The following is a 12816-nucleotide window of genomic DNA, read 5'->3' as shown; positions in this document are numbered from 1 at the left end:
TCGCCTTTCCTCGAGCGACAATGCCGGATTTAAATCTAACTGTGTCGGCTTCACAGTCTATCCTTGCCCCTTGTTTCTTGAGCCATGGGTATCCGATCAGGATGTCTTCGGCTAATTTTGGTACTACCCACGCCACATGTTTTTCTATGTGGCCCGATATGTCAATTTTAAACACGGCTAATCGGTCAACCGTGACGGTACTCTTTGAATTAAATGGTACCAGCGTTCTGGGACGCGAACTGAAATGCGTATCAAGTTTCCATTTCTTTACAAGGTCACTGCTGATCATAGAGGGGGAAGCGCTACCGGTGTCAATCAATGCAATCACGGGACAAGTGTTGTTGATCACTGCATCTAATTGAATTGATGTGTTGGTAATAGATCTATTCAACTCTTCCCATTCCTTCACAGCAGCCTTGTCGTCTTTGAAAACCTGCTTGGGCCTCTGACCACGACTTGGGGCAGAGGCGATCAGTTTCCCGAGTCCTCCTCGGCGGTCTCGTAATATTCTTCGCCCTCTTCTTCGAGTACAGGAGGAGGGAGGTTCGTGGCTGCGCGAACACTCTGTTGTACCGGGGGGCGGGCACGCTCGAATGGGCAGTTAGGGGACATGTGGCCACCAGCGCCACAACGGAGGCACAGTCCTCTGGCTCTTCGTGACTGGAGTTCTTCCTTGGAGACCCACTTGGCACGACGGGGGGCACTGTTATGGGTGGGCGCCCAGTCCATGGCATCAGGGGAGTGTTGTGCCGGGACATTGCGGAACTGGGACGTCCGGGCAGGGTTCCTCGGAGGGTGGGCATGCCGACACTCGTCGAGTTTTTGCCAGGCATTAAGCACCTGTTGTGCGTATTGTTCGTAGGTTGGGGGGTCTGGGAAACCAGCCAGGGCAGACATCACTTGCCCGGGGAGGGTGCGCCTCAGATTCATTATGCGCTCTTCGTGGCTCAGTCTATAGCAGCCAGCGATCTGCATCAACCGACTGACCCGAGCCAAATGTTCCGGAGCAGAGGCACCTCGGCATTTGAGGGTGTGCAGCTCCAAGAGTGCACGACGGGAAGCTGAGGTGTCCTCGAAGCAGCTGTCCAAGAATTCCAGGAACTTATCCACGTTCTCCAACGATGGATCGCGGCTCATGCGGGCAATGTAGGTCTGTGCCTGGAGCAAGGCATTGTCGGCTAACAGACCGTAACAGTGCAGAATGAACCCTCCTGCGCCGTTGAAGTGACTGTGGTCGTAGCGGTACTTCATCTCCACGTATGACCGGTACGTTGGGTAGAGATCAGGCCGCGTATGGTCATAACGGACCGGGCGGAGGTCGGAGGAGGTGTTTCGCACAACCACTGGGGTCGCGGGGGCGGAGTTGGGGAGTCCCTGCATTTCGTTATTGTGAGCCATTGTTGCTTCGTGGAAAACCTCTGGCTCACCGGGGACTTCTGGTAGTATGCTGTCTTCTCGGAAGCTGTGGTGGAAGGAAGAATCGTCGTCAGAGGGTGCAAAATAGTTTGGGGCCATAGGGTTTGGCCGCTGTGGATATTCAAATGGCAAAGTAAAAGAAAAGTAAAAATATATCTCGATCCCTCGTCGGGTCGGCGGTAAAGTAAAAAAAAAGGAAAGATAAGAGTGACTTAAGGAAAAATAAAAAAAAAAAAAAAAAAAGGAAAAGGGAAAGGGGGGTTTGAGAATTCGAGATGATGTTAAGGTGTGATTACGCTAAGCTGGATCTTCACAGAAAGGGACACAGAGGGACAAAGATCTCGAATTGAAGAACAAAACCTAAACTCTCTAAATGGTGTAGAAACAATGCGACTATTTATCCTGTTGGAAAGGGAGGCAACCGACGATCGGCGGCGACGACAACTAGTTCCTCTAGGAAGTGCCGTTAGTCTTGGTTCTGGTCTGGCATTAGTTTTGCCGTACCAGCGCCGGACTAGTCCTTAGAGGATACGCCGTTAGTGTTGGTGTCGGGCTTCCGTCGGTCCTTAAGGGTGCAACCCCAACAATAACATGAGTGTCAAGACTCGACTCGGCTGCATCATGCGCGAGTTGAAGCCATTGGTGGCAGGCATGTGGAGACGAGAACGTCGCCGACAGGAGTGGGATAGTCCCTGGCAGCCGCCACTGACCGACCGCATCTCCATCGTCGTCGACCCTGGACCCAAGGAGGACGCTGCCGTCAGGCATGCCCGGTTCTTGTCAAGACTTCCGAACGATGCCGTCACCGTGTATACGGACGGCTCCAAAGAAGGCTCCAGGTGCTCACTTGCAGCGTGCGTGGTCGATACCAAAACCGGTGAAGTCAAAACGAAAGTCAGTCATCGACTGCAAGATGTGGAGGTTGCAGACTGCGAGAGCGCCGCCATCGTGGAGGCACTCACGCTCCTCGCCAAAACAGAAAAAATAACAAAGCAAGCTCGCCCCTGCTATGTGTTTGTCGACAGCCAAGCTGCCATTGCGCGGCTCCGCAAGCACGGCCACTTCGCGTGGCAGGCCCGCCGCGTCCTCGGTACATTCACGTCGCCAGTCACGGTGATGTGGTGTCCCGGGCACATGGGCATAGCGGGGAACGAGATTGCAGACGCGGTTGCACGCCAGGCTCTCGAGAGTGATGATGAACGCAAGTTCAGCTCACTGGGCAGTGTCTTCGCTAGGGTTAGGAGGTTTACCATGGACAAGTGGGAGACTCTCTGGGCTTTTGAGCGAGACACCGCCGCTGGTCCCTCCCACGGCTCGCACTACCTGCGTACCATCGGTGGTGATCCAGTTCTCCGTGCTAAGGCGCCCAAGGTTTCCGGACCAAGATGGCTAACCTCGGCGTACTTCCAGATGAAGGTGGGTAAAGGCAACTTGTTGCCCTACTTGCTGCTCATCAAGAAGACGGACTCGGACCGGTGCCGCCGTTGTCAAGAACATGAAAGCGAGAGCGTTGAGCATGTGCTGCTGCACTGCGCCGCATTTTCTGCAGAGCGTCAAGAGATGGCCATGGCATTGAGTCCTAAGTCGCTAGATCTTCCGACGCTTTTCAATACGAATAACGGAACCGAGGTGCTGCTGAAGTTTGTTCGCAAGACGGGTTTTTGCACGAAGGCCTGGGTAGAAGGTGTGGGGACAAGAGAAAGTAGTGGTGGGAGGAGAGTGGAGGAAGTTGAGGAGTGAGGAGGAGTTGGTGCTTGTGTCTTTGGACAAATTACTGTGTCGAACACGACGTATTTCCTTTGTCGTTGATTTTTGCTGGAGTTTGGATGTTGTTTTATTGTACCTTGCTATGTGTAGATTTACTGCACCTCGCCATAACCCTATCAGGTTCCATGCGAGTAATGAATAAAAAAAAAAAAAAAAAAAAACTCATCGTGGGAAAGGCTGTACAGTGGTCCCCAGGGAGCTTCCGAGTCGGGGACAGTTAGATGAATCTCGTGGTTCATCCCGGGACGCAGCGGCGGGAGGCGGCGCGTGTAGAGTGCTTCTGGGTCAAAAGCAACAACATTCTGTGGGTCTATCCAACTGGGAACCTTTTCCTTCCAGTCATCTGTAACAGGCTCGTTCTCTCGGGCCAACTTTTCCAATGCTTTGTTGATATCCTGTATGCTCGCAGCAAAGACCTTCAAGTCCTGGTGCAAGATCTTGCTGACACGTGCAGCTTTCAATTCCGTAGGGGTGTCCAAGTTCCGAATGGTCGAAACAGAGCGAGGGACGGAGAAGTGGGGGAGCACCAAACGGTGCCGGTTGCAGTCTATTAGGGCGTTGTGGTGGCTCAGCCACGGGTATCCAATAAGAAGTTCGTCATCATAAATGTCGGGTACGACAAGGGCAAGGACTTCTTCCCGGAGGCCGCCGAGATCCAGCTCGAAGCGGGCAGCCTGAGTGGCCACAGAAGAAGGTTGGTCATTAAAAGGTTTTAGGGAAAGGGAAGTTTGCAGCGCAGAACAAGGTAGTTTCAATCGTTTCACGAGGGCCTGGGATATGATCAAGGAGACTGTATTTCCGGTGTCGACTAAAGCTACTGAGTTGTGAGAGCCGTTGATTACAACGTCAACGGATAAGGAGCCTCTCACAAGCAAAGGGGACGTTCCCTTCTTGTTCTTACCCCTCCGGGGGCGACTGTCACCGGAGGGTCTCAGTTTTCCGACTGAGCAGTGGGCAACTGTACGACACCGAAATCGGCATCCAGGTCATCGTCTAGCTGCGGCGGCGTGGGCACGTGTACACCGCGGACACGGGCAGGAGGCGCGTTCCGGTTGGGAGGCACATCGTAGGGGCATTCCCGTACAAAGTGACCTGAGGCGCCACAGCGGATGCAGAGGCCAGCGCGACGACGTCTCTCTCGTTCCTCTTCACTCGCCCAGCGGGCAGTGCGGCGGGCAGCAGGCGCACGGGTAGGCTGGGGGGCAACGCGGCGGGTTCGTTCCCAGTCCATGGCGTCGGGATGGCGGTGGGCAGCGGGGGCGGACGGATAATAGCCGGAGCGGCGGCCCGAAGTCGACTCGGCATCGAGCTTACGCTGCCGCAGTTCCTCGGCAGCTAACACGACCCGGTCTAAGTACTCCGAGAAGACCCGGGGAGGGAACGAGTTCGCCACGTATTCCCGAATGGGCGTGTCGAGGCTGTCCTTCAGCCACCTAATCTTCTGTGAGTCCGCCGCGTCCAGAGCTTTGGCGCGGGTCAGCAGGTCCTCAAACTCCTGCAGATGGACCTCGATCCTTCTGCCTCTCTGCTTTAACCGCGAGAGCTGGTCTTGTGCCTTATCTACGGCAACTTTGTCTTCAAATGCTCCCTGCAGCTCTTGAAGGAACTGGTCGCAGGAAACGGGGCCATCGTCTGTTAGTCGGGTCTTGATTGACCGCATGCGGCTGCGGGCCAAACCCTCGGCCTGGGCATAGATTGAGACGATGAAGTCTCGGTCGGCCACATGGCCACGCTCGCAGTGCCATATTTCCAGGACCTGGTCGAACCAGGCGTCGAATTCCTCGGGCTCGGTGGAACTCAGCGAGGGAATCTTGTAGCGCAATTTTGCGCGACCATTCTCGTTACCAGCCGCTGAGGCGGCGGCGGCAGCAGCAGCGGTGGCGGTAGCAAGCGCTGCTTTTTTTTTTTTTTTTTTTTTTATTCATTACTCGCATGGAACCTGATAGGGTTATGGCGAGGTGCAGTAAATCTACACATAGCAAGGTACAATAAAACAACATCCAAACTCCAGCAAAAATCAACGACAAAGGAAATACGTCGTGTTCGACACAGTAATTTGTCCAAAGACACAAGCACCAACTCCTCCTCACTCCTCAACTTCCTCCACTCTCCTCCCACCACTACTTTCTCTTGTCCCCACACCTTCTACCCAGGCCTTCGTGCAAAAACCCGTCTTGCGAACAAACTTCAGCAGCACCTCGGTTCCGTTATTCGTATTGAAAAGCGTCGGAAGATCTAGCGACTTAGGACTCAATGCCATGGCCATCTCTTGACGCTCTGCAGAAAATGCGGCGCAGTGCAGCAGCACATGCTCAACGCTCTCGCTTTCATGTTCTTGACAACGGCGGCACCGGTCCGAGTCCGTCTTCTTGATGAGCAGCAAGTAGGGCAACAAGTTGCCTTTACCCACCTTCATCTGGAAGTACGCCGAGGTTAGCCATCTTGGTCCGGAAACCTTGGGCGCCTTAGCACGGAGAACTGGATCACCACCGATGGTACGCAGGTAGTGCGAGCCGTGGGAGGGACCAGCGGCGGTGTCTCGCTCAAAAGCCCAGAGAGTCTCCCACTTGTCCATGGTAAACCTCCTAACCCTAGCGAAGACACTGCCCAGTGAGCTGAACTTGCGTTCATCATCACTCTCGAGAGCCTGGCGTGCAACCGCGTCTGCAATCTCGTTCCCCGCTATGCCCATGTGCCCGGGACACCACATCACCGTGACTGGCGACGTGAATGTACCGAGGACGCGGCGGGCCTGCCACGCGAAGTGGCCGTGCTTGCGGAGCCGCGCAATGGCAGCTTGGCTGTCGACAAACACATAGCAGGGGCGAGCTTGCTTTGTTATTTTTTCTGTTTTGGCGAGGAGCGTGAGTGCCTCCACGATGGCGGCGCTCTCGCAGTCTGCAACCTCCACATCTTGCAGTCGATGACTGACTTTCGTTTTGACTTCACCGGTTTTGGTATCGACCACGCACGCTGCAAGTGAGCACCTGGAGCCTTCTTTGGAGCCGTCCGTATACACGGTGACGGCATCGTTCGGAAGTCTTGACAAGAACCGGGCATGCCTGACGGCAGCGTCCTCCTTGGGTCCAGGGTCGACGACGATGGAGATGCGGTCGGTCAGTGGCGGCTGCCAGGGACTATCCCACTCCTGTCGGCGACGTTCTCGTCTCCACATGCCTGCCACCAATGGCTTCAACTCGCGCATGATGCAGCCGAGTCGAGTCTTGACACTCATGTTATGCCCCAGGAGAGGCAGGTCTGAGTCATCGGGGGCAAGCTCGTCCTTGTCGGGTTGGGACGCAACACGGACGGGATGGTTGCGTTGGAGGCGGAGAGTGCGAGCGGCGTAGGCCATGCGTGCTTTGGCGAATCGAATAGAGGGGGGCGGGAGGCCGGCCTCGACTTCGACGGCGCGTGTTGGTGAACCGCGGAATGTACCTAGGATACGGGCGGCAGCTTGGCTTTGCAGTTTCTGGTATACCCTTTGCAGACTGAGCTGGGGTTTTGACGGGTCATACCAGAGAATTGATCCGTAATCGGCGATGGTACCCACACAGGAGATGTAGAGCTGACGGAGTGCCGCAATTGTCATGAATAGCCATTCTTGCCATTGCCATTGCATAGGGTTATGCCTGGCACCTTACCCCGCTTCCGTTGTGTCACGCTAATGTTCCAAGGACGTATGATGATACGGTTATACCACTTGGTGGTCTGTGTAACCTTGAGGTGTCACTCCGGTTTATCTACTCGGGTGTGGCCGGCTTGCACACTATAGATCATCGCTATTAGGTAACTCGGTACTCTGCAGTTGATGCAGCTTATTCTGAGTTGACTGCTATTCTCGTTCCTTTTGTGTCAACAGCGTTTGAGCGTGGGGCCCACACCTGTTAGGCCGATATCGCTGTAACGCGACATATCGTTGCCTGGGTGTCTTGAGGGATTTTCAGTTCTGCTGCTGCCGTGTTGGTTTATCTCGTGAACTAACATCCGGTTTGATAGTAGCGTCTGGTAACGTTGAGTTACGTATGTCCCCACTTTCGGTTATCTGTGATTTGGTTCTAGCTTGGGAAGATCTCTGTTGTCAGAATCTGCAACGCCTTAAATAGCGTTGCCTTCTGCCCTGTGTGATCAGGTTAACTCTTGCTCCCCAAGCTTAACAATCACATACACCCCTTTTGCCATTCTTCTTTGTATACTAGTTTATAGTATCACTTCTTCGATAGTACCTTCTTCTTTAGTACTATATCTTTAATTATCACTTGTTTCTTGATAGCCTTCATTGCATCAGTACCTTCTGTCGTCTTCGTTACCTCAGTGTTCCTGTGATTGTTTATTCCCTTCCGTGTGTTATAAGATCAATTAGTTGAGTGTGCCTCTTTACCTCAAACCGACCATACGACCTAGAGAGTTCTATCCTCTCCTCCCGGCCGTATATCCGCGCAGGCCTGACTGTCCACCTCTGGAACCTATCATTGTCCTGAGTCGTTGGCTTTCTAGAACCCTAATGGTTTCCTTGGGCCCTATCCGTAATATTTTGTTAAGCTTCATTTAAAGACTCACACATTCTTCCAACTCTTTGTTATTCTTTAGCACACCTTATTCTTCTTTTCGTTCCGGCTCTCGACTACGGCCGATATCCCGTCTTCCTATGATCATACTAGCGCTGCTGTTGTTACACAACCTTCTTCGTCCGCTAGTCATAACTCGGCTCTTTCTGGTTCTTAGTTGATTCCATTTCTCAATCTACTTCTCTTCTTCTGTGGACAGTCAGTTGATGGCACTGTCTCTGTCCCAGCTCCTTTAATTTCGTTGAAGCACTTTGTTCCTCTAGGCTAATGTCGTCTCAAGCTTTGCGTTCCACTGCAAGCAATGAGAACCGGCGGGCTCACCGCACTACCGCTGAGCAGGTTCTCGATCCTGTTGATCAGGATGACCTACGGCTAGAACAAGTGCACAAGCGATATCCCGAATGCAGTTCGGACAGTTATTATGATTTGCGTCCGGTGTTCTTGCGGGATGGTGTACCTTCAACCACCTCTTGTCAAGACGCAGGTCATGCTGTTAATCTTGTCTCGACTGCCGAACATATCAATACTCTTCCGTCTGATGATGCACATCTAAATTTGCAACTTGTCAAGCAAAACCTGGATGGCATGCTCACACGTGGCTTCATTGCCCCTACTTCTTCAGTGTTGGCTTCTCCGATTCTTTGTCCTCGGGAACCAGGCAGTGTACGATCTTCTGTTGATTTACGGGCGGTCAACTACCTTATTTTATAAGCTGTTCATTTGGTCCCGCATCAACCAGTCGTTACAACTTGCCACATCTGAACGGGGGTTTCCAGAAAGCCATGTCTACCAGCTATGCACCTTTTGGCTTGCAGCAATGATGTTGCCAACTCCCAGATTACTTTGAGTTACAACATGGTACCTGAGTGTATAAAGTGTTGTTGTTGAGTTTACTCACACACCTGCCATTGTGCCAAAGCATGTTATTGAGTTCTTGTGGGATTTCTTGGACAGTTTATGTCTGTTTTTAGACCTCTGTGTCTGTATTTCTTGGCCTTTGTCTTGCCTAATTGTTTTGACTCCTGTTGGGTCTATTTATATGATATCAGCAGCTAGTGTCTGTTCTTTGCTGAGCTCGTTGGTTCTACGAACAGCTCGTGTCTGTTCTTTGGGTTGACACCTCTTAATGCCTCTTCCTTGTGACACCGTGTGTCCATCGGCGACTGCTTTTTTTGTGTCTCTTCTTTGACCACTATGGTGCTTGCGTTTGACCCCTGCTGGGTTATAATTGCCGACAGCTCGTGTCTGTCCGGGTATTGATAGTTTATATCTACTCGCTTTGCTGACAGCCCGTGTCTGTCTGGGTATTGACAGTTGCTGTCTACTCGCTTTGTTAACAGCTCGCTTCTGTCCCACTTCTTGACAGTTATGTCTAGTCTTCGTGCCACAGTTGTGTCTAATGCGTTAGGCCACTGTTCGGACTATTTTCTTTCGGCTGTTGTTGTGTCTACTTACGACCACTATACGTCTACTTCTTGTGACATGTTCTGTGTCCTCTACTTTGGACAGCTCTCTTGCCTGTTACTTTCTTCGACTCTGTTACGTCTACTTGCGACTACTCTATGTCTCCTTTCTGCGACCTCTTTGTGTCTTCACTTGGGCCTACTCTCTGCCTCTCTCTTTTGGACAATATCTTGTTGTTTTTCTTCTCGTTAAAAGAAACACGATGTCCCTCTTCGAAGTCCTGCCTATGGTGGTGCAGGCCAGTCTTGTATCTTGTGCTGAAATACTGCCAAGTTTGACAAGCTGACTTTACCAATTTCTTGTTTTCCCCTTTCACCAATACTCTTTACGGATCCTGCACGTCTTTGTTTCCATGCTGTCTGTTGTCATATACCAATTACCCGATCGATGATGAGTCCCCATTACACATGTTAGTCTATTCTCCCACAACCGGAATCGTGTTCGTTTACATCCATCGAACCATGTCCCAGGGGGTTCTTAGCTATTGTGGAGGCGATTATGTCGCGGCGATTGATGATTGTGCCAACTGAGTAGCCACTCTGGTGTACACTTGTTACCAGAACTTGGTAGTTCTCAGGGGACCTTCTGCATCTTGCAGGCAACAGATTTATGGGCTATGGAACTGAGCGATTGTTGTTTGTTATAACCTACAGGCCTGGCTCTTACTTCTATGACCAATGCCATAACTAGGGAGGACAACAAGGTTGAAAAACCTTTGCCTTTGCGGGTACTGAGCTGCGTTCTCAACTTATTCCCACTTAAGATCCTTGGTGCTGCCCCTCGGTTGATGAGGTTGCCTTTCGTTATTCCCATTCTTTTTTACCTTCCTCTTGTCTGTGGACACGAGGCCCTTACGAAGTTGTCGTTGCACTTCAAGGCCTTGTTTTATGTTGATCAGATGTACAAGCTTTCATGCTAGGGATTCCGTTGATCCCCTATACGTCACGATGTTGTTGGTGCATCGAGATCTACAATTCTTGCCTGCGGAGTCATGCTGTGTCTAGACCCGTATGGTTGGCTTATTCCTTCTGTTCCGATTCTGCAAAGCCCGGTGGACTTCCGTGTCCCTAGATGCCCGGCTTCCTTTTGCGAATTCTCCGACTTGATTCTAGTCTAGGATGTGGCGATCTTAGTACTGCTGTGGAAATCAGTCATTTAAAAGGAGCATACTGTCATGAATAGCCATTCTTGCCATTGCCATTGCATAGGGTTATGCCTGGCACCTTACCCCGCTTCCGTTGTGTCACGCTAATGTTCCAAGGACGTATGATGATACGGTTATACCACTTGGTGGTCTGTGTAACCTTGAGGTGTCACTCCGGTTTATCTACTCGGGTGTGGCCGGCTTGCACACTATAGATCATCGCTATTAGGTAACTCGGTACTCTGCAGTTGATGCAGCTTATTCTGAGTTGACTGCTATTCTCGTTCCTTTTGTGTCAACAGCGTTTGAGCGTGGGGCCCACACCTGTTAGGCCGATATCGCTGTAACGCGACATATCGTTGCCTGGGTGTCTTGAGGGATTTTCAGTTCTGCTGCTGCCGTGTTGGTTTATCTCGTGAACTAACATCCGGTTTGATAGTAGCGTCTGGTAACGTTGAGTTACGTATGTCCCCACTTTCGGTTATCTGTGATTTGGTTCTAGCTTGGGAAGATCTCTGTTGTCAGAATCTGCAACGCCTTAAATAGCGTTGCCTTCTGCCCTGTGTGATCAGGTTAACTCTTGCTCCCCAAGCTTAACAATCACATACACCCCTTTTGCCATTCTTCTTTGTATACTAGTTTATAGTATCACTTCTTCGATAGTACCTTCTTCTTTAGTACTATATCTTTAATTATCACTTGTTTCTTGATAGCCTTCATTGCATCAGTACCTTCTGTCGTCTTCGTTACCTCAGTGTTCCTGTGATTGTTTATTCCCTTCCGTGTGTTATAAGATCAATTAGTTGAGTGTGCCTCTTTACCTCAAACCGACCATACGACCTAGAGAGTTCTATCCTCTCCTCCCGGCCGTATATCCGCGCAGGCCTGACTGTCCACCTCTGGAACCTATCATTGTCCTGAGTCGTTGGCTTTCTAGAACCCTAATGGTTTCCTTGGGCCCTATCCGTAATAGCAATGGACAGTCCACGCGTGTTCGAAGCGAGCCGAAGCAAGCCGCGGAACGCGATCTCAGCCTTTTGGGTCCGTGCCTGGACGTGCTGTTTAAACGAAAGTCTGTTGTCGAAATGGAAACCTAGCCACTTGACCATCTTTTGGGGACGCACAGTGACATCACCTACTCGGACAGTTTGGGAGGCCCACTTTGCAGCATCGGTGTAGTGGATCAGTTCAGTTTTGCTCTCTTCAAACTCAATGCCGTAGTCGCGAGCCTTGGCCCGCGGCTCCGTCACGAGTTCTTCGAGAAGCGCCGCCGAACGCCTCGGGCTTTTGGACGCCACGGTTACGCTGAAGTCGTCTATATACGACAGCTGAAGTTGTGGTGTGTCGCCGGCCACCCGAGCCACTATATGCCGAGCATACAACAGGAAGAGTAGAGGACTGATGGGGGAACCTTGGGGGATGCCGATGTTAACCGGGGTCATCGGAAACGGCTGACCCTCGATGTGCAGGCCGACAGTACGGTCCTGGAGGAACGAAGCAACCCATTTTCGGAACACCAGGGGAAGACCGAGCTCACGTAAGCTGCGCATCAAGCAGGGCTTTGACACGTGGTCGAAAGCGCCCTTGACATCAAGGAAGAGAGTGCTTGGAACGAGCTTCATCTCCTTGACCTTCTGCAGGTGGCTGACGTATACGAGAGCGGCGTTGTCATGAATAGCCATTCTTGCCATTGCCATTGCATAGGGTTATGCCTGGCACCTTACCCCGCTTCCGTTGTGTCACGCTAATGTTCCAAGGACGTATGATGATACGGTTATACCACTTGGTGGTCTGTGTAACCTTGAGGTGTCACTCCGGTTTATCTACTCGGGTGTGGCCGGCTTGCACACTATAGATCATCGCTATTAGGTAACTCGGTACTCTGCAGTTGATGCAGCTTATTCTGAGTTGACTGCTATTCTCGTTCCTTTTGTGTCAACAGCGTTTGAGCGTGGGGCCCACACCTGTTAGGCCGATATCGCTGTAACGCGACATATCGTTGCCTGGGTGTCTTGAGGGATTTTCAGTTCTGCTGCTGCCGTGTTGGTTTATCTCGTGAACTAACATCCGGTTTGATAGTAGCGTCTGGTAACGTTGAGTTACGTATGTCCCCACTTTCGGTTATCTGTGATTTGGTTCTAGCTTGGGAAGATCTCTGTTGTCAGAATCTGCAACGCCTTAAATAGCGTTGCCTTCTGCCCTGTGTGATCAGGTTAACTCTTGCTCCCCAAGCTTAACAATCACATACACCCCTTTTGCCATTCTTCTTTGTATACTAGTTTATAGTATCACTTCTTCGATAGTACCTTCTTCTTTAGTACTATATCTTTAATTATCACTTGTTTCTTGATAGCCTTCATTGCATCAGTACCTTCTGTCGTCTTCGTTACCTCAGTGTTCCTGTGATTGTTTATTCCCTTCCGTGTGTTATAAGATCAATTAGTTGAGTGTGCCTCT

The 12816-nt window shown here is 51.3% G+C and overlaps 4 protein-coding genes across 4 annotated transcripts; 1 reads left to right on the top strand and 3 right to left on the bottom strand.

The window, feature by feature from the left end:
• Positions 1–471: 471 nt before the first annotated feature.
• BROUX77_004752 (uncharacterized protein) lies at positions 472–1515 on the bottom strand (the record flags this gene model as incomplete). Its single annotated transcript, XM_073749549.1, has 1 exon — positions 472–1515. The coding sequence occupies one exon, from the start codon at positions 1513–1515 to the stop codon at positions 472–474; it is 1044 nt and encodes a 347-aa protein (XP_073605209.1).
• A 492-nt stretch (positions 1516–2007) lies between these two features.
• On the top strand, positions 2008–3156 carry BROUX77_004751 (uncharacterized protein; the record flags this gene model as incomplete). The annotated part of the gene is made up of 1 exon (XM_073749548.1): positions 2008–3156. One exon carries the CDS (start codon positions 2008–2010, stop codon positions 3154–3156), a length of 1149 nt encoding a protein of 382 aa, XP_073605208.1.
• A 958-nt stretch (positions 3157–4114) lies between these two features.
• On the bottom strand, positions 4115–6805 carry BROUX77_004750 (uncharacterized protein; the record flags this gene model as incomplete). The annotated part of the gene is made up of 2 exons (XM_073749547.1): positions 4115–5034; positions 5326–6805. The coding sequence occupies 2 exons, from the start codon at positions 6803–6805 to the stop codon at positions 4115–4117; spliced, it is 2400 nt and encodes a 799-aa protein (XP_073605207.1).
• Positions 6806–11300: 4495 nt separating this feature from the next.
• On the bottom strand, positions 11301–12056 carry BROUX77_004749 (uncharacterized protein; the record flags this gene model as incomplete). The annotated part of the gene is made up of 1 exon (XM_073749546.1): positions 11301–12056. One exon carries the CDS (start codon positions 12054–12056, stop codon positions 11301–11303), a length of 756 nt encoding a protein of 251 aa, XP_073605206.1.
• Between the last annotated feature and the right edge of the window lie 760 nt (positions 12057–12816).

The sequence above is a fragment of the Berkeleyomyces rouxiae genome (assembly GCF_048999995.1).
Source record: "Berkeleyomyces rouxiae strain 22BRR77 chromosome Unknown BrBRR77_ptg000004l, whole genome shotgun sequence".
Taxonomy (NCBI): Eukaryota; Fungi; Ascomycota; class Sordariomycetes; order Microascales; family Ceratocystidaceae; genus Berkeleyomyces; species Berkeleyomyces rouxiae.
Note: the sequence above shows the minus strand (reverse complement) of the source record. Positions and strands in the feature narration are given on the sequence as shown.